The 20,499-nt window shown below is 44.1% G+C and overlaps 1 protein-coding gene across 2 annotated transcripts; it reads left to right on the top strand.

The window, feature by feature from the left end:
• Positions 1-124: 124 nt before the first annotated feature.
• Positions 125-19,278, top strand: DCTN5 (dynactin subunit 5). Of its 2 annotated transcripts, none has more exons than XM_002755997.6 (6): positions 125-249; positions 2,218-2,286; positions 9,232-9,350; positions 11,404-11,515; positions 15,125-15,227; positions 16,484-19,278. In XM_002755997.6, exons 1-6 carry the CDS (start codon positions 202-204, stop codon positions 16,579-16,581), a joined length of 549 nt encoding a protein of 182 aa, XP_002756043.1. In that variant the 5' UTR covers positions 125-201; the 3' UTR covers positions 16,582-19,278. The 2 variants fall into 2 exon arrangements, with proteins under 2 accessions (XP_002756043.1, XP_009007567.1); XM_009009319.3 differs by lacking the exon at positions 16,484-19,278 and adding an exon at positions 16,017-16,160.
• The last annotated feature ends 1,221 nt before the right edge of the window (positions 19,279-20,499 follow it).

A 20,499-nucleotide genomic window follows, 5' to 3' on the forward strand; every position in this document is an offset into this window, starting at 1 on the left:
ACACCGTTCTTCCTGCGCATGCGCAGCCAGAGACAGCCGAGCAGTGAAGCGAGGCCGTCTAAAGGAGAGCCGCGCTGTCGATGAGACCCAGAGGTCCACCTAGAGCGGAAGTGGAGGAGCGGCCGGAAGTAGCCGGAATCTCAGAAAGACTGACCGACGGATTCTGACAGGAGCCGGGTCTGAGGGAAGGAGGCGGCGGCCATGGAGTTGGGCGAGCTGCTTTACAACAAGTCCGAGTACATCGAGACGGTGCGCGTGTCCAGATAGCTACCCTCCTTTTTCTAAGCCTGCATCCCTTTGAGGCCGGGTCGGCGGCCCCAACCTGATCCTACCCCACCACCCTGGTCCCTTTGGCCGTTAGTCCCGGAGTATCTAGCGACGCTCCCTGTACGGTCTGGCTTTGCTCTTTACTCCGGGCATGGCTAGTTTTGGCTTTTTGTATTTATTCTTGCTTTTCTCATAGGGATAAAGTGCTTTTAGGAGGGTAGGACAAGTCCCATCCTGTTAATATGAATTACAGCTCGGGCTTCTGGCCCTTTTACACTGCCTTTTGTAATCTGTTAACTTGTGCTAAAAACGATTAGGTTCTTTTTGAGGGGGGCGGGGGGGGGCGGAGTCTTGTTCTATCGCCCAGGCTGGAGTGCAGTGACGCGATCTCAGCTCACTGCAACCTCCGCCTCCCGGGTTCAAGTGATTCTCCTGCTTCAGCCTCCCGAGTAACTGGGATTACAGGTGCCTGCCACAACGCGCGGGTAATTTATATAGTTTCAGTAGAGACGGGGTTTCACCGTGTTGGCCATGCTGGTCCCGAACTCCTGACCTCAGGTGATCTACCCGCCTGGGCTTCCCAAAGTGCTGGGATTACAGTCGTGAGCCACCGCGCCCTGCCAATTTGGTTCTTTATGATCAGCACATGATATGTTTGTAAAATCCTGGAAGCAGGGCAGGTGACCAATAAACATTACTATGTTTTGTTTTCTGTGTGTTTTTATTTTTATTTTTCCGAGACGGAGTCTCACTTTTTTGCCCAGCAGTAGCGGGGTCTCGGTTCACTGAAACCTCCGTTTCCCAGGTTCAAGCGATTCTCCTGCCTCAGCTTCCTGAGTAGCTGGGATTACAGGTGCCTGCCATCATGCCCGGCTAATTTTTTTGTATTTTTTAGTAGAGACGGGTTTCACCATGTTGGCCAGGCTGGTCTTGAACTCATGATCTCGTGATTTGTCTGCCTCCGCTTGCCAAAGCGCTGGAATTATAGGCGTGAGCCACCACGCCCGGCCAACATTATTGTTATTTTGGCTTTCTTTGTATTCTCACAACTCTGATATTCATAAAGTCATTATACTCGTTTTAGGGCTCTAAAGCCTAAGAAGTGAGACTTGAATCCACATCTGTCTAATGCCACTAAGCTAGATACATTCAAATTCTGGGTTCATTCCTTGAGTCCCTAGTTTCCTTTTTTTTTTTTGAGATGGAGTTTCGCTCTTGTTACCCAGGCTGGAGTGCAATAGCACAATCTCGGCTCACCGCAACCTCCGCCTCCTGGGTTCAGGCAATTCTCCTGCCTCAGCTTCCTGAGTAGCTGGGATTACAGGCACACACCACCATGCCCAGCTAATTTTTTGTATCTTTAGTGGAGACGGGGTTTCACCATGTTGACCAGGATGGTCTCGATCTCTCGTGATCCACCCGCCTCGGCCTCCCAAAGTGCTGGGATTACAGGCTTGAGCCACCGCGCCCGGCCTTTTTTTTTTTTTTTTTAAGACAGGGTCTCAACTCTGTTGCCCAGGCTGGAGTGCAGTGGCGCAATCACGGCTCATTGTAGCCTCAACCTCCCAGGCTCAAGAGATCCTCCAGCCTAGCCTTCTGAGGAGCTGGGACTATAGACACTGCCACCACGAGCAGCTAATTAAAAATTTTTTTTTTTTTTTTTTGCGGAGAAGGAGTCTCACTATGTTGCACAGGCTGGTCTTGAACTCCTGGCCTCAAGGGATCCTCCTGCCTCGGCTTCTCAAAGTGCTGAGATTACAGGTATGAACCACCATGCTCAGTCATAGTTTCCTCAACCATCTTTGCTTTTTGATATCTGGACTCACTCTATCATGGACAGCACCCCACATTAAGTTTTTTTCCTCTCAAATATGAGCTTTCTTGACAGAAACCTTTAGTCCAGAAACCCAGTAAGTTTGCTCACCCTGGTTTTCTACTGTTTTCTTTTAGGCATCTGGGAACAAAGTCAGTCGCCAGTCGGTGTTATGTGGAAGCCAGAACATCGTTCTCAATGGCAAGGTAAGGGACAAAGCCAGCTCCAGGCTACAAACCCCTTAGTTTGCTTTCTGCTAATTATCACATTAGCAGGGCAGATAAAATGTTGCCATATCTCCCATTTATTGTGTATTTTCAATTGTCTTGTTTTCAAATTTTTTATTCTCTCAGTTGAATCTCCTTTCTTTTCTTTTCTTTTTTTATTTGAGACAAAGTCTCACTCTGTCATCCAGGCTGGTGTGCAGTAGCCCCATCTCTGGTCACTGCAACCTCTGCCTTCTAATTTCAACCAGTTCTCCTGCCTCAGCCTCCCGAGCAGCTGTGATACAGGCACCTGCCACCAAGCCCGGCTAATATTTTGAACTTTTAGTAGAGACAGGGTTTTACCATGTTGGCCAGGCTGGTCTGGAACTTCTGCCCTCAAGTAATCCACCCACCTTGGCCTCCCAAAGTGCTGGGATACAGGCGTGAGCCACTGCGCCTGGCCTAAGTAAGATCTCTTGGATGCAAAAAGATTCAATAAGAGGCAGCAGAAAAACTTTTTCCCTTTAAGCCAGGAACAAAATACAATGGTACTTAGAACTAACATTATTCTACGATATTACAGTATGCATTAAACTACTGGACACAAAGTGCAATCAGTAATGAAATATTTGAAGATAGAAACTAAAATAATACTCATAAACTTATCTGTTTAGTAATAATAATTCACTGTTAACTGAAACTCTTAAAACAAATGTGAGAATTGGAAAAGATATTAAAGTATGAGACAAATATGCAAAGTTGAATCTGAAAGCTTGAGAATCTTGTAATCAAAATAAATGTGAAAAGCAAAGAGAAGAGTATAAACTGGGAAGAAAATATCACAAAGTATATTTGAGCTTGGCAAACAGCGAAGTTCACAGTTGTTTTCCTGCTATCGGGAACACTCAATTTTGAAAATAATTTTTCTTTAAATGTTACATGTCTAACTTCCAAGGAAAATAGTCTCATTATAACCAAGAGATCACAAATATTTTCAGTAGAAGCACAATTAGCCTTCATTAAGTCTGTCATAAGAAGGAATTAAGTGAAAAAGAAATATAATTCAGTAATTGCTGCCCAGAGATAGTTTCCTTTTCTTTCTTTTTTTTTTTTTTTCCTCTTTTTGAGACAGAGTTTCACTCTGTCACCCAGGCTGGAGTGCAGTGGCGCAATCTCAGCTCACTGTAACCTCTGCTTCCCAGGTTCAAGCGATTCTGTCTCAGCCTCCCAAGTAGCTGGGACTATAGGCGTGTACCACCACACCTGGCTAATTTTTGTATTTTTAGTAGAGATGGGGTTTCACCATGTTGGCCAGGCTGGTCTCAACTCCTAACCTCAAGTGATCCATCTGCTTCAGCTTCCCAAAGTGCTGGGATTACAGGTGTGAGCCACCGTGTCCAGCCCCAGATTTTTTTTTTTTTCCACAGTGAAATATATAACAAAAGTTACCAATTTAAAAATTTTTTTAAAATTTTTATTCTTCGAGACAGTCACCCAGGCTGGAGTGCTTTGGCACAATCTCAGCTTACTGTAACCTCCACCTCCCAGGTTCAAGTGATTCTCTTGCCTCAGCCTCCTGAGTAGCTGGGATTACAGGCCGGCACCACCACGCTAGAGATGGGGTTTTGCTGTGTTGGCCAGGCTAGTCTTGAACTCCTGACCTCAGGTGATCTGCCTGTCTTGCCCTCCCAAAGTAGTGGGATTACAGGCATGAATCACCACGCTTGGCTTACTATAATGTTTTTAATTACGCAATATGAGTCCTCCGTGTTTGTTCTTTTGTAAGCTTGTTTTGCCTATTGAGGGCTCTTTGCTGGTTGTTTCCCCCCCCCCCCCCCCCCCAGACGTAGTTTTTCACTCTTGTTACCCAGGCTGGAGTGCAATGGCGCGATCTTGGCTCACCGGAACCTCCGCCTCCTGGGTTCAGGCAATTCTCCTGCCTCAGCCTCCTGGTTTTTTTTTTTTTTTTTTTTTTTTTTTTTTAATACAGAGTGTTGTTCTGTTGCCCAGGCTGTAGTACAGTGGCACGATCTTGGCTCACTGCAGCGTCCACCTTCCAGGTTTAAGCAATCGTCCTGCCTCAGCCTCCCTAGTACCTGGGATTACAGGTATGCCCCACCACACCTGGCTAATTCTTGTGTTTTTAGTGGCAATGGGGTTTCACCATGTTGGCCAGGCTGGTCTTGAACTCCTGATCTCAGGTGATCTGCCCGCCTCGGCCTCCCAAAGTGCTGGGATTATAAGCATGAGCCACCACGCCTGGCTGCCCTTTGCTTTTTAAAGATGTTTACTTTGGCAGTATTTTGTGTATACAAAAGAATATATGTGACACGTTACAAAGCATAAAATTAAATCAACACCAGTGAACCCAATACTCAGAGGAAGAATTGGAATGTAATTGGTATAGAATAAGTCCTATTTTTATGTTCCTTCCCTATTCCTGTTTTTGCCTCCCTCCAAGAGGAAACCACTGTCCTGATTTTGTCTTATAAATTCTTTGTTATTTAAACAAATTTTCCACATATCCCTAAATAATATATATTGTTTAACTTTACTTGGTTTTCTGTGGCTTATTTTTATTTAAAAAAATCTTTATTTTATTTATTTGTTTAATTTTTTTGAGACAGAGTCTCACTTTGTTGCCTAGGCTAGAGCGCAGTGGCACAATCACAGATCACTCGACCTTCCAGGCCAGGCTCAGGTGAACCTCAGCTTCCCTAGTAGCTTGGACTACAGGCATGCACCACCATTTATTTATTTTATTATTATTATTATTTTTTGAGAGAGAGTCTCACTGTGTTGCCCAGGCTGGAGTGCAGTGGCATGATCTCGGTTCACTGCAACCTCAGTGTCCTTGGTTCAAGTGATGCTCATGCTTCAATCTCCCGAATAGATGGGATTACAGGTGCACACCACCATGTCTGGCTAATTTTTGTATTTTTAGTAGAAACGGGTTTAACCATCTTGGCCAGGCTGGTCTTGAATTCCTGACCGCAAGTATTCTGCCTGCCTCAGCTTCCCAAAGCGCTGAGATTACAGGTGTGGGCCACCACACCTGACCCTATTTGTAGTTTTTTTAAGAAACCTTCATACTCTTCTCCAAGTGGCTATACTAGTCGACATCCCACTGTTAAAACTGAGTGAGTCAGAAGGAAAGCGCCACACTCTGAGTTCCAAATTAAGAGAACTTTTTTTTTTTGAGACAGAGTTTTGCTCTTGTTACCCAGGCTGGAGTGCAATGGCACGATCTCGGCTCACCACAACCTCCGCCTCCTGGGTTCTGGCAATTCTCCTGCCTCAGCCTCCTGAGTAGCTGGGATTACAGGCACACACCACCATGCCCAGCTAATTTTTTGTATTTTTAGTAGAGACGGGGTTTCACCATGTTGATCAGGATGGTCTCGATCTCTTGACCTCGTGATCCACCCGCCTCGGCCTTCCAAAGTGCTGGGATTACAGGCTTGAGCCACCATGCCCGGCCTAAGAGAACTTTTTTAGCTGATCACTAAGAGATGGCTGATGCTCAAAATTCTCCCGGCCTCGAGGAAGGGGCTGGATTCCTTTTTATACCTTGCTTAAGGTAGGGGAGGGGAGAGCCTAGCTGAAGCAGAATTTACAGAAGCAGAACAAGCAAGTTAGATAAGGAGGCTGGTAACTAGGAGGCAGGAGGTTCCCATGATTGTTGATTACCGAGGAGGGTATACACACGTGGTTCCCATGATTGCTGGTTATCAAGGTGGGTATTCAGTACTTGCCATACTGAATCAAGGGGTTATTCACAATAGCAAGTGGGCTTGCAAAGCAGGATATGGTTACAGAGGTTATATGCTTCTATAGTTTTAAGTACCGCATGACCCAGCACAGTAGCATGACCCAGGTGTACACTTAAGGGAGAAATGGCGGGAGTGGTTAGGTGGAGGTTAAGATGGAGTCTCGGCCGGGCACAGTGGCTCTCACCTGTAATCCCAGCACTTTGGGAGGCCGAGGCGGGTGGATCACGAGGTCAAAAGATGGAGACCATCCTGTTCAACATGGTGAAACCCCATCTCTACTAAAAATACAAAAAATTAGCTGGGCACGGTGGCACGTGCCTGTAATCCCAGCTACTCAGGAGGCTGAGGCAGGAGAATTGCCTGAACCCAGGAGGCGGAGGTTGCAGTGAGCCAAGATAGCGTCATTGCACTCCAGCCTGGGTAACGAGCAAAACTCCGTCTCAAAAAAAAAAAAAAAAAAAAAAAAGATGGAGTCTCTCTGGCTTTCAGCAAGATGGAGACTGTCAGGCTAACACAGGGTAGGTTAGCACACCACCAACAGTGGATAAGTTTCCTTTTCTCTGAATCCTCACTAATATTTGTTGTTTTTTATCTTTATGATAAGCATCCTAACTTCGGTGAGATGGTACTTCATTGTGGTCTTAATTTGCCTTTCGCTGATAATTAGTGATTTTGTTGTTGTTGTTGTTGTTTTGAGACAGACTCTCCACTCTGTTGCCCAAGCTGGAGTGTGGTGCTGTGATGTTGGTTCACTGCAACCTCTACCTCCTGGGTTCAAGCAATTCTCCTGTCTCAGCCTCCTGAATTGCTGGGACTACATGCATATGCCACGAAACCCAGATGATATTTTGTATTTTTAGTAGAGACGAGGATTATATTGGTCAGGCTGATCTTGAAACTCCTGACCTCAAGTGATCCACCTGCCTTGGCATCCCAAAATACTGGGATTATAGGCGTGAGCCACCGTGCCTGGCTGATTGGTGATGTTTAGTGAACATTTTTTAACATATTTGTTGGCCATTAGTATGTCTTTCGAGAAATGTCTATTCAAATCATTTGTTCATGTTTTCAAATCAGATTATTTGGGTTTTTTGCAGTTGAGATGTTTGAGTTCTTGTATTAATATATTCTGGATCTTAATCCTGTGTTTGAAGCATAATTCGAAGATTTATTCTGCCATGTTTTCATTCTGTTGTTTCCTATGCTGTGCAGGATCATTTTAGTTTGATATAATCCCATTTGTTTGTTTGCTTTTGTTGTCTCTGATTTTGAAGTCTTATTCATCTTTTTCAAGACCAGTGTCTTTAAGCATTTCCCGTTTCCTTCTAGTAGCTTTATAGTCCCAGGCTTTCCATTTAGGTCTTTAATTCATTTTGAGTTATAGGCCAGGTGCAGTGGCTCATGACTCTAACCCCAGCCCTTTGGGAGGCCGAGGTGGGCGGATCACTTAAGATCAGGAGTTCAAGACCAGCCTGGCCAACATGATGAAACCCCGTCTCTACTAAAAATACAAAAATGAGCTGGGTATAGTGGTGGATGCCTGTAATTCCAGCTACTTGGGAGGCCGAGGCAGGAGAATTGCTTGAACCTGGGAGGTAGGGTTGCAGTGAGCCAAGATCACCCCACTGCAGTGCAGCCTGGGTGACAGAGCAAGACTCCATCTCCAAAAATGAAAAGGCCCATTATCTATTTTTGCCTTGATCCATTTTAGTCATCTAAAGGGTCAATTTTTCTCAAGTCTGTCACCTATATCCTTCATGCAGAGATGCCAGGCTGCTTCCAGAGTAGTAATATGGAAATTTGTGTATGTTAATCCTGTTTACAGTATTGGGGCCAGGTGCCGTGTCTCATGCCTGCAATCCCAGCACTTTGGGAGGCTGAAGTTGGAGGATTGCATGAGCCTGTCAGTTCAAGACCAGTATGGGCAACATAGTGAGGCTCCATCTCTACAGAACATTTTTTTAAAAATTGGTGGGGTGTAGTGGCACACACCTGTAGTCCTAGCTGCTGAGAAGGCTGAGGCGAGAAGATGCCTTGAGCCCAGGAGCTCAAGGTTGCAGTGCCGCTGCACTGCAGCCTGGGCAACAGAGTGAAACCCTGTGTCTTAAAAAATTTTTTTTTGTTTTGTTTTGAGACGAAGTCTCACTCTTGTCACCACGGCTGGAGTACAATGGCACAGTTTCGGCCAACTGCAACCTCTGCCTTCCAGGTTCAAGTGATTCTTTTGCCTCAGCCTCCTGATTAGCTGGGATTACAGGCACCTGCTACTATGCCTGGCTGATTTTTGTTTTTTTAGTAGAGACAGGGTTTCACCATGTCGGCCAGGCTAGTCTTGAATTCCTGACCTTAGGCAATCTGCCCACCTCAGTCTCCTAAAGTGCTGGGATTACAGGCATGAGCCACCACACCCAGCCAGAAAATTTTTTTTAATGAAATAAAATATTTTATTGACTGCTTATATCCTCTAGGAAAAATGTCTAAGCTTCTATGCTTAGCATACATAATTCCTCATAATCTACTTGCATGTCCCTTGCTTACTTTTTCCAGCTATAACTCCAGCATATGCACTTTTTAACCTCATTCATTTATTCAGCAGACATTTTAAGGGTGCCTACACAAGTATAAGGCATTAATTCTCCCAGACATATGGGTTGTGTTACTCAGCCTCTCTGGGCAACTTCTGGGGAAGCCACATCTTACACTCTGCAGTGTAGCACTTAATCTGAATTCAGAGGTTGGGAGATGAACTAGAACTCCAGTGGGTCCACCTCTGGGAACATGGAGTTGGAGGTGGTATTCTAACTACTATCTACAAAGGTAGAGCAGCCAAAACTCTTGGTAAGCAAGCAGCCAAGGCTTCGGGGCACGAGGACCTGAGTGAATCTAAAGAGACACATAAGCCATATTTGCTATAGGTGTTCTCAGTAAGTGCTCATTCAATGAGTCCTATTCATAGAGGATTAAGGGGCAAGCTTGTGATGTACTAGGAGCATCGCTAACTGCATCACTGTCATGAGGGCAGTTTTCTTTTTTACCTTACAGTTATTCTTTTTGGCGGAACATTTGAAATGTTCTGTCAAAGTTCTGCCAGAATCAGTATCTTGTTAATCTGTTCTTTTTTGTTACTTCTTAGGCTGTGTTGCTAATTTTTAAAAATTGCTTTGTCTGACAGACCATTGTGATGAATGACTGTATTATCCGAGGGGATCTGGCAAATGTAAGAGTTGGGCGCCATTGTGTTGTGAAAAGTCGTAGTGTCATAAGGCCACCATTCAAGAAATTCAGCAAAGGGTATGTAATTTAATTACTTACTTTGTTTAGGTCTTGGGCAAGAAGCTGCCACTGGTGGTGTGGTCCATGTGTTGAGTTGTGGTGTAATGAGTAGGTCTGTCCCGTTGTTTGAAGCACTGAGTAAGAGTTTACCATAATGAACGCAACTCTGCTGGTGATTTTCCCAGTCTGGTTGATGATTGGTTGCCACAAACAGAATCTACTTATCCTCTGGCAAAAGCAAAGGGTTTCTGATCAAACAGATTGGCATATATAATGGGATCTAAGAGTAGGAAAAGGAGGAAGCCAGGCCTCACAAAGGACCGGAACCTGAAATTGGACAGCTAGCCGGAATCAAGACTGCTTTGTCTACGTACACCTCTATGTATCAGAGATTGCATTTTTTCTTCTATACTGCCCTTCTTTCTGCATTTCTACTTCCCTTTTCTCTCTCAGATACCTGCCCCATTTGTTCATGGAGTCTACCTTGCTGACTCAGCCTGAATTTATATCATTTCTCCATTTAGGCTTCCAGCAGACACCAACCAGAGTTCTTACGTCTTATTTCTAAACTTCTGAGAGCAAGAATCTGATTGGCTCACCTTAAGCATCCCTGATCTGAACGGCTTTGACTCAGAGGGCTAAATCAAGTTAGGTCCACTGATCCTTCAGTGGGAGTAATGACTTCAGTGGGAGAAAGGCCATGGACAGAGCAGGCAAACTGACCACCATAGCTGATATGGTGCTAAAGTATTCTTTTTGCCTCTTTGCCACTATCCTCCTTGGCTAATTGCCCTCCTGTCACCCATCTGTATTTCAACCAATAAGTCAGCAAGCATTTATTGAGTACCTACCTCATGCCCACAACTGGGTTGTAAGCTGAGAATATATAAAAATAGATAAAATAGAGTTCCTGCCTCAAGGTTCCTGCCTCAAAGTCTAGTGGTAGAAACAATTAATCAGATAGTGACATGTGACAGCTACTATATGATGTGATATACCTGTCACAGGGGTATCAAACTTGAAATTTTTAATTTAAAATTAAAATTAAAGAACTGTCAGTACTGCTACAGATGGTGATGAGATCAAAGAATGCATTGCCGCACAAGAGGAACAGACCAAAAATACTAATGGACCAAAATACAAATGGGCCAAAAATACTAATTAAGGAAGATTTAAATAAATTATAGGTTCATAGAGGACAGGTATTATCTCTGAAAAAATATTCCAGACAGAATAGAACAAAATTGAAAGGAGCTAATGAACATCTAGCTCTTTATATTCATTCCAGTCCAAATATTTTACATCCCAAGGTATAGCAACTACATATGAATGTGATCACAGAACTGCTATCAGTGACATTTGAGGAACCCTAGAGAATGGGATGGGAATGATGTCAGATGTCTGGGGAAAGCCTGCCTACTCCTACTCAAAGTCAATTAAGTTTTTCCTAAAGCCATGGACTAGGAAAGGTCTCCCTGTTATATATGCTCATAACTTAATATTATGTTTCTGTAGCCCTTATCATAATTGTCAGTACTCATTGTTTAATCTCATTTCTTTTCTTGACTGTAAGCTGCCCATGGACAGGGTTGTGTCTCTTTTGTCACTTTTATATCCCTAATTTCTAGGATTGAGTCTGGCACATAGTATGCTCTCAGTGAAATCTGTGAATGAATAAATTTTTAGAATGCTGAATGTGTAAGTTATAACTCATGAACCTAAAGTCAATCGCCAGGAACGTTATAGGGCAGGTTACTAAAAATGTGATCTGTGACCATTTTCAAAGGAAGTGGGAATGAACATTCATTGATTTTTATTTGGTACCTGTTCTTTTAGCTTTGAAGATCTTGCTCCTCCTGCCTTGCTTTTTCCTTGCATATTTCTTTGGCGTAATATTTCAGTTTTGAGCTAGTAATCACATTCATTTTCTTCAACATGGTAGAGGTTTCTTTCCTTGCTGGGAACAGTCTTAACATGCTAAAGTTCAGATTATGATCTGTAGTTCTATAAACCTTGATCCAAAGTACATCACCTTGACCTTTTTTTTGTTCATCTTCTTTTCCTCCTCTAGTGTTGCATTCTTTCCTTTACATATTGGGGACCATGTCTTTATTGAGGAAGATTGTGTGGTCAATGCAGCTCAGATTGGTTCCTACGTTCATGTTGGCAAGAACTGTGTGATTGTGAGTATGATGACTTGCTGTTGAAGCAGCCTCACCTTCCCTCCAGCTCCCATCCCTCACATCAGTGGGACTCTTTCTGTGACCAAGCAGGGTAGCAATAGTTTCCAGTCTTCCCAAAGTTGGTTTTTCTTGACAGATTTGGAATTTTTTTCAAGCAGGCGCAGTGGCTCATGCCTGTGATCCCAGTTCTTTGAAAGGTCAAGGCCAGTGGATCACTTGAGGTCAAGAGTTTGAGGCCAGTGTGGCCAACATGGCAAAACCCTGTCACAACAAAAATACAAAACTTAGCTGGGCATGGTGGCAGATTCCTGTAGTCCCATCTACTCAGGAGGGTGAGGCAGGAGAATGTTTTCAACCCAGGAGGCGGAGTTTGCAATGAGCCAAGATTGCACCACTGCCCTCCAGCCTGGGTGACAAAGCAAGACACTGACTCCAAAAAAAAAAAAAGGATTTGGCATATTTTCTAGACATTAATATTGGCAAGCCTTTGTCAAGCCTCTACTCTATGATGTTAAACTCTTTCTTTTGATGATTTTATTTAATCCTTGCAACAATTCAAGGGTGTCAGGTGTTATCCCTGTTTACAGATACAAAGATTGAGGAGCTTAAATATTAAAGGATTTGGGGCCAGATGTGATGGTTGTTGCCTGTAATCCCAGCACTTTGGGAGGACAAGGCAGGAAATCCATTGAGCCCAGGAATTTAAGACCAGCCTGGGCAACAAAGCAAGACCCTATCTCTTAAAAAAACAAAAATTAAGGGATTTTATAAGGGCTAGAAAGCGATAGACTGGGATTTAAACCCATCTGCAAGTAATTCAGGGTGCAAGTAGGCCCCTTGCTCAGCAGAATTTTTAGGACCCTGATCCATTGGAGCCTAGGAATCAGTTGATTTAACCCAACTGAGGAGGTGGAGGTTGCATTGAGCAGAGATCATCCCACTGCACTCCAGCCTGGGCAACAGAGTAAGACTGCACTCCAGCCTGGGCAACAGAGTGAGACTTTGTCACAAAAAAAAAAAAAAAGAAGAAGAAGTGGTCTCAGCTTTTATCTCCTCAGCTATTATCAGTACATTTCATGCCTAAGAAATACCTACATTTAAAATGTTTAATTTGATTGATCAGTCTATCCAGACAGCTTCTGAAACCCAGCTAAGCATCATTTCTCTAAGTGGGCAAAATGGCCAACCAGTGGACAGAGCAGGTACCAGGCTGCATGGTGGCTGGTGTACACAGTGAAAATATTCTGTCAACTGGTCTTTTCTAGGGCCCTTTGTCTGTGGATCCTTCCATGGGACTATATCATGCCTTATGCAGCATGTTGGGTGCTCTTTTACTCTGTGCCTCATGAACTTAGTCTGAGTTAGTATTTACTAGTAGGGGCTTAGGCATGACAGGAATTCTTTGGGATTATGTTCATTTGAGGTCACCAGGGCAGATAGTTAGTTGCTATATTTTTTAAATTGCCACTAGCAGGTAACCCATGGAAGATAACTTTCCAAAGAGGAATGAAGAATGAATAATCCAAATAGATGTAATATGCTTTTGAGCCAAAGATGTTGCCAAGTATTATCAGGGCTGTTTTCCACCCAGCTGGAGAGAGATCAGCCACTTGGGAAATTCAGAGCTTGGAGGAACATGCTTTCATAAGAAGTTTATTTAGCAATCTACCTTTTCTTGAAAAAACATATGATTTAAGTGTTTAATAGTAGGGAAAAATTTAAACACAACCAAATCAAAGGTCTTTCATATTCTTTGCTAAAAGCTGAGGTCTGGGCAGGTTAGCATTGTCCTGGTATTTGTAAAGGTTTCCACATTCTCGGTTAGGCATATATATATATATATTTTTTTTTTTTTGAGTTGGAGTTTTGCTCTTGTTACCCAGGCTGGAGTGCAATGGCGCGATCTCTGCTCACCGCAACCTCCACCTCCTGGGTTCAGGCAATTCTCCTGCCTCAGCCTCCTGAGTAGCTGGAATTACAGGCACGTGCCACCATGCCCAGCTAATTTTTTGTATTTGTAATAGAGACGGGGTTTCACCATGTTGACCAGGATGGTCTCGATCTCTTGACCTTGTGAACCACCCGCCTCGGCCTACCAAAGTGCTGGGATTATAGGCTTGAGCCACCGCACCCGGCCAGTATATTTTTTGATTGTCTAACCAGGGTACCAGAAAACTAACAGGCCCTGATGTAAATGCAATAAAAAATGACCAAAACTTTCATTTCATCAGCAAGGAGTCCTGAGGTACAGCTGTAAACTGTACACAGAAGCCCCACTTTTCCCTTAACCCATAAAAGATGAGTCTCTCAGACCTTACTTCTTGCTCTCTAAATGTTGTGGATCATGGCAGAGTTGAAAAGTGGTGGTCAGGCGTAGTGGCTCAAGCCTGTAATCCCAGCACTCTGGGAGGCCAAGGCGGGTGGATCACAAGGTCAAGAGATCGAGACCATCCAGGTCAACATGGTGAAACCCCATCTCTACTAAAAATATAAAAAATTAGCTGGGCATGGTGGCATGTGCCTGTAATCCCAGCTACTCGGGAGGCTGAGGCAGGAGAATTGCCGGAACCCAGGAGGCGGAGGTTGTGGTGAGCCGAGATCATGCCATTGCACTCCAGTCTGGGTAACAAGAGCGAAACTCCGTCTCAAAAAAAAAAAAAAAGGAAAGTGGTGACAGCGGTTAAAGTCAAGATTGAGGTTCAAACATTCACATGACTATCACTCACCTGTGGGAGAACAATTGAACTAATAGTTTCATATCCAAATGAATTTGTCAGGATTTTTCCAGTTTGAATTTACAAAGGAGCAAACCAACCAACCTTAAGCTGGTGGGTACAGAGTGGAATGGGTGGTGAATATAAACTAAGAGTACAGGAGTAGATCTTAATGTTGTGGCCAAATGGCTCCAGGGTTCAGTCTATGTTGTGAGAATTAGTCTCCATCTCTGTGCTGCTTTCCTCTGGGAGGTTTACTCTCAGGCAGGTTCTTCCTTCATGGAAACAGAATGCCTATTCCAGCTTTCCAGCCTATCCTCTAGAAACCCCAGTGGGAAGTACTGCTTTCCCCAGCAGTCCCAGCAGAAGCCCTAAAGTTGAGGTCCATCAGACTAACTGGGGTAATATGCTGATTGCCTACACCTTTCGTTGTGTTCAGGGTTGGGGTTTGGTGTGTGGGCTGGGGGGTAAAGCACATGGATGAGATGTGGACTGGGGGGTTACCAAGGAAAACACAGGTTCTGTTACCAGAAGAAAGGGAAATGGATGCTGGACAAGCAGAAGCATAGATGTCCACTAAAACACAGAGAAAATTAAACAGAGATCATGGAAGTCTGAAATTCACAGTCTGTAATGCCCGAGACATTGTCCTGTCTCTAGCATCCTGCCTTCTTCCGCAAATGTACACAAACACAAACTCTCACAACCTTGCTGTCTCCTTCTTGTCAGGTACCACCTGAAGCAGGAAATTTCAACCAAGCCTCTTGTCACTGCCCTTGGCTATTACATGATATAACGAATGGGGAAAATAGAAAGGAGACTTTCACATAGCAGGCAAGACAACTTTTACTCCCATTTCCTGATCTATTTCCTATTAACAAGCTTTTAATTTCAGGGACGCCGATGTGTGTTGAAAGACTGCTGCAAAATTCTTGACAACACAGTATTACCTCCAGAAACTGTGGTCCCACCATTCACTGTCTTCTCAGGCTGCCCAGGTAACCTTGGGTGTTCATTATTTTTAACTTCCTAAAACTCAGTTGTATTTTCCATCATAAAGGAGTGCATACAGTTCTTACCTCTGGCAATATGTTGATAGAGTTAACTTAGAAATTCACCTGTACAAAGTACCTAGAAATGCAACCTAACATATAGCAAGCATTTGTTTAAATGCATAATTGGATTCATCAGAAAATAAGGAAATTATGAAGGGCCAAACACAAAGAGGAAACTAAATCTAAGCTGTAAGATTGCACGGCTTAATGCTGTTGGTTTAAGGGATGATAGTCATGTTGGGGTAGAAATAAAGCCTTGGATTCACACGTGGCAGAGAGATCCTCACATAATCTTAAAGGATTCCCTCTCAAGGAAAAGTTGATGTAGAACCAATCTGCCACCAACACAGGGAATGCACAAGAAAGCATTTCTCGTTTTGCCTGGGCTCTGGGTGGAAAAAGTCTGTCTAGAGAAGTTTAACAATGGGGTTACCCTCACATTGGTTATGGGTTTAATTTATGCATCTCACATGGCTCAGCGATAGCTTGGGGATACCTGAGAGGGGTGAATATTAATACATTATCTCTGGACCTTGACTGATAGAATGGTCACAGGTAAAGCCAATCAGGAACTTGGAGTTCCAAATTATAAAACATGTGAGGAAACGAAAGTGAAACATGCTTGTTTCAGAAAACTTGGAAAACACTGAAAAGCAGAAGGAAGAAGAAAATTTCGTATTCCCTTAGCCCTACCCCAAGACAGTATCATCTTCTCCATATTGTTTTACACAGCTGAAATCATGTCGCATATACAGAGGCACGTCATAAATTCGCAGATGGAAAATGATATGAATGGAGAGATTTGACAGTACATGATACCTACCACTGGGTGGTTAAATTGTTTTTCCAGTTAAAAAATAAATCTCATCTCTCAAATCATTGAATCTGAGTTTTCTAAGATGAACAAAATCATCACTTAGATTCTTTGGGGAGGCATTTGGACATTCTGCCATGTCATGCATCTCTGCTTTTGTAAAGGAGGAAGGAGAGACTTTTGTATAGTAATTTCTCCATACTGGGGTCCTGCTGTGAAAAAATTTGGCTGTTCTTAGCAAGCGCTGGACCAGAACAGCCCCAGCAATTGTTTAAGTAATTGTCAGATGTGCATCTGAACAAGGTGAGAAAGATATTGCCAGAGAAATATCTTAATCTCTTGTAACTTCTTCGAGCTCCTTAGAGCTGGGTCTTTTTTTCCCTAGGACTCTTCTCAGGGGAGCTCCCGGAGTGTACTCAGGAGCTGATGATTGACGTCACCAAGAGCTACTACCAGAAGTTTTTGCCCCTGACACAAGTCTAGCATCTCTGCCTCATATCTTGAATTTGCTTGAGCTCTAAAATGAATTCGGGGACAAAGTGAGCCAGTCAACACCTAGGAAGAGCTCTTATGTCTTCAACATCTACTCCTCCTTCTTTTAAAAAATGTCTTGAGAATTTCTCAATCCTCAAGGCTCTAAGCTCTTAAGAATTTACTAATAGACCATCTGCAGGAGTTATCTTCACATGCTATGCTTACACCTTATCTATGAACAGTCACTTTGTACCATTATCTGAGGAACACAGAATCATCTGTTCCCAACACTCCAGCCCCTTGGTCCTGTGAATGGCTGGATCCCGCCTGAAATGGACCTGCAGAGCAGCAGCACCCTTATGGTGTGGAGGTCATATAGCTCATGTGCTGCTCACAGCCATACGCTGCCCATGCTGAGTGCCTCTCACACAGGTAATGCCCAGCTTTTCTTCTGCTAACAATTGGCCAGTTGTTGCAATTGCTCATAATCCTGGGAAAAGGTGTTTGTGACTTTTCAGAGCCCAGATTCCTGTTGGCTATTAAAACTTGAAGGGAGGGGTGATTAGTGTTTCTCTCTCTTCTTCCCAAAATGACCTTAGCTGTCCTAGGGTAGTTAGTAAAAGACTTTTTAGCATTTTGACCTAGGGCCTTTGGCTTTCACTAAAAGTGGGGACCTCAGCATCCCAGACTGTACTTTTGCCAGGTGTTAGATATAAGTCTCTCATGTGGATACATTAGTCAGGTGGTTACTTCTTGCCACAAGGTACTTATTTCACTGAAGACACTGCATTTGCGAACTCTTGCTCCCTGGCCTAGAACCATTCAGCCTACCCTGTATTTGTCAAAACTCTATAATTTACACGAAAATGTCTGTACTTAGAGCCCATTCGCATATAAAGATGAAGGGCTCTTAAAATCAGTTTGTGGGCACAGAGCCCTGGGAGTAAATGAAGTTGCTAGGGTTGTTCTTACTATCTCCTTCTGGCCAGTAGCACACCCTTCCTGGTACTGCTCTGACCTCGTAGCTTAGAAGGAAGATTTAGAGGTAAGGGCCTGAGAAGGTTGGCTTTAGTTAATACTCTGATCTGTAAGTGAGTAGGGCAGAACAGTTCAGCCTTGTAGGTTAGAATTTAGCAGGAGCTATCCTGACTTAATATCCAGTTGTGGGGTTTGTGAAACAAAACAGCTGTATATAATCATTTCCACTAGTTCCATCTAGAACTCCTTTCTAGTTTGTCATTTTTTTTTATAACTTTCTAGTTTGTCATTTTTTAAAATAAATACATAACTCAGAGAAGATGGAAGTTTATTTCTCTCTCCCCTAACAGTGCAGAGATAGTCAGCCGGTCCAGGCCAGGCAAGTGGCTGGTCCATGATATCATCAGGCACCCAGGTTCCTACTGTCTTGGCATGTGTCCACAGTTAACAACAAGGTAGGCTGTAAATATGGTTTCTACTTGGGCAGCCAAAACTCTGAAAGGAGATTGTGCTAGTAAGGGAGTGGGGGAAGAATGGCCATTGGGAGACAATAAGCAGACACAACCAGGCCTCTGTGTTGGCTTCCTTTCCTCCTGTTGCACATGAGCCTTCTCTGTGTATTTGGGGCCATGACAGCTGACAGCTCCAGACCTGTATCCTTCCATCTTGGGGGCCCTGAATGAAAAGTTTCTTCTTTTCCAGTTCTAATTTGGAAACTCACAAAGTTCTCAGTGGTTTGTTAGTCCTGTGTCCTCTTGGAGCAGTCTCTGTGGCCATGCATGTTTGGCCACATGATTAATCCAGTCTGGGTCATGACCTTTTCTCCATCCAAAATATGGTGCTGGAAAGACAAAAACAATAGCTACTACAAACAATAGGAGTTTATAATTATGTTGCTGATGTATTCGAAGATGTGTTGACAGTTGTGAGTGTGTATCCTAGGAAAGGCCAGCTGGAGTCTGTCTCCATGGTGGTTCTCACCCCAGGGACCTAGGAACAGTCTGTCACCACACAATCACTTTTGTAAGCCTAGAGAAGAAAATCTTGTCCTCAGAATGCTTGCAGAAGAACAACCAGAGGGGAAGGACCTTGACTGGGACTCTTTCGAGTTTACTTGGGGCAGAGGGAATTTAATGGCTCATGTAGCTGGAAAGGTTGAGCTAGATTGAGCTTCAGGCTGCATCCCAGGACTCCAAACAGGGATCTGTCTCTTTGGCTCTCAGCTCTGCTTTCATTTGAGTCGGCTTTATTCTCGGGCTTTACGGTGTGGCCCCACAGCACCAGTTATTGATAAAAAGAGCTCCCCTTTGCTGACAACTGCTGGATTTGGTTTTCATTGGCCCAGGTGAGAAAGGTATCCAGCCTTAAGGCATCATTGTGGCCAGGAAGATGGAATACGCCAAGTGGACAGGCCTGGCATGTACCCACAGAGACTGAGAGTTGCTGCTGGTGGTTGTGGTGGCGGATATTACCTGAAGAAGGGATGAATGGGTGCTGGGCAGGAAAAAGCATTAGCTGTCTAGTTCAGGCCTCTCCTCTTTTTCTGGTATCTTCACTTTCCTCCCTCTCCCTGCTGTCCCTTACCCTCTGGCTAGTCTCTCATTACTCCTGGTCTTGGGAGGTACCTTCTGAGGATACTCTGTGGGGTTGCCTGAGCCTGGATTACAGGCAGAGGGAGGATGTTGCCTAGCCAAAGTGGGTGTTCAATAAAGAACCATTTGGAGTTGGTCTTCTGTCTGGAACTGCTTCCTTTTTATTTTTTCCCCTGATGAGCTGACTGGGCCATGGAACTGCTTCCTTATGGTCCCCCATAGCACCTTACAGAGGGGCCCTTGTCAATAGAGTTTTAGTTATGCACCTATGTTCTTGTCTGAGCCCTCACAAGCTGTGAGCTCCTGAGGAGTCAGGCTTGAGTCTGTGGGTCATCTAACACATCCTTAATAGAGTGACTGAATGTGACCACCCCCACCTCCCACCCTCACACACCCCGCCAGCATGCCTCAGACCCTACTCCAGCTTCAGATAAGTCTCATGTTACAGGATCCCTGGTGCAGGGAACAAAGGTAAATGATTGTCTTGTGAGCCTCCCATTGACTGATTCTGTTTTACATGGCTGCACAGAGCCCTTATGGTTGTTTGGGGTTGGTGGTGGCTTCTGTATTAGTCGCTTCTGAATGAATCAGTTCCCTCGGGATCTGAGGCCACAGTTCCTTTCTTAGTCACTGACCCATGTGAGTGCTGGCAGACTTGAAATTAATCAGACAGACATTGTTCCTAGTTAACATGTCCTTGGAAGTTTCTCAGCTATGAAGAAGAGGTCTTGGTGGCTAGGGAGTCCTTTCTCTGTATCCTGTTCTGTCCAGTGAGAGCCCAGAGGGTGCTTCCCAGCCACTTTCTGTCTGGCCTCAGCTATTCTCCTGAAAAACATTGGCATCTGACAACCTAGATGGTTACTGTAGGTAGTCAAATTCAGCTGGCTGCTCTCCTGGGGGTTAGCTTCTGTGGAGCTGTAGGGTCCCTGAAATGATACTGCCAGTGTTGGGACAGCGTATCCAAAGGCCTGGTGTTTTCAGAACTGGTCTCAGCAAAATGTCGTGCCAAATTCTATAGTTCCCATAAGAACATGATAACTGAAACACTTCTAGAGGCCCCCAGCAATGGGGTTGTGCTTTTTGTAGAATATATGTTTGCTGCCATTTAGGGGTAAGAAGGTGGGCCCCCCACCATATGCTGCACAGAGAAAAGAGCACCATCACTCACTCATTTAACAGATGCTTTCTGAGCCACTACTGAGCACTAAGCACTTCCTAGGTCCTGGGGATTCAGTGGACATTAAGATGGGAGCCAGTTCTTGTCCCTAGTTATCTCACTGCTTAGTGAGGGAGAAAGCCAAGGAATCAAACAAAATACAGAGTTCTTAGAAGAGGGTCAGAGGGGCCCATTTTGAGA

The sequence above is a fragment of the Callithrix jacchus genome, chromosome 12 (genome assembly GCF_049354715.1).
Source record: "Callithrix jacchus isolate 240 chromosome 12, calJac240_pri, whole genome shotgun sequence".
NCBI lineage: Eukaryota > Metazoa > Chordata > Mammalia > Primates > Cebidae > Callithrix > Callithrix jacchus.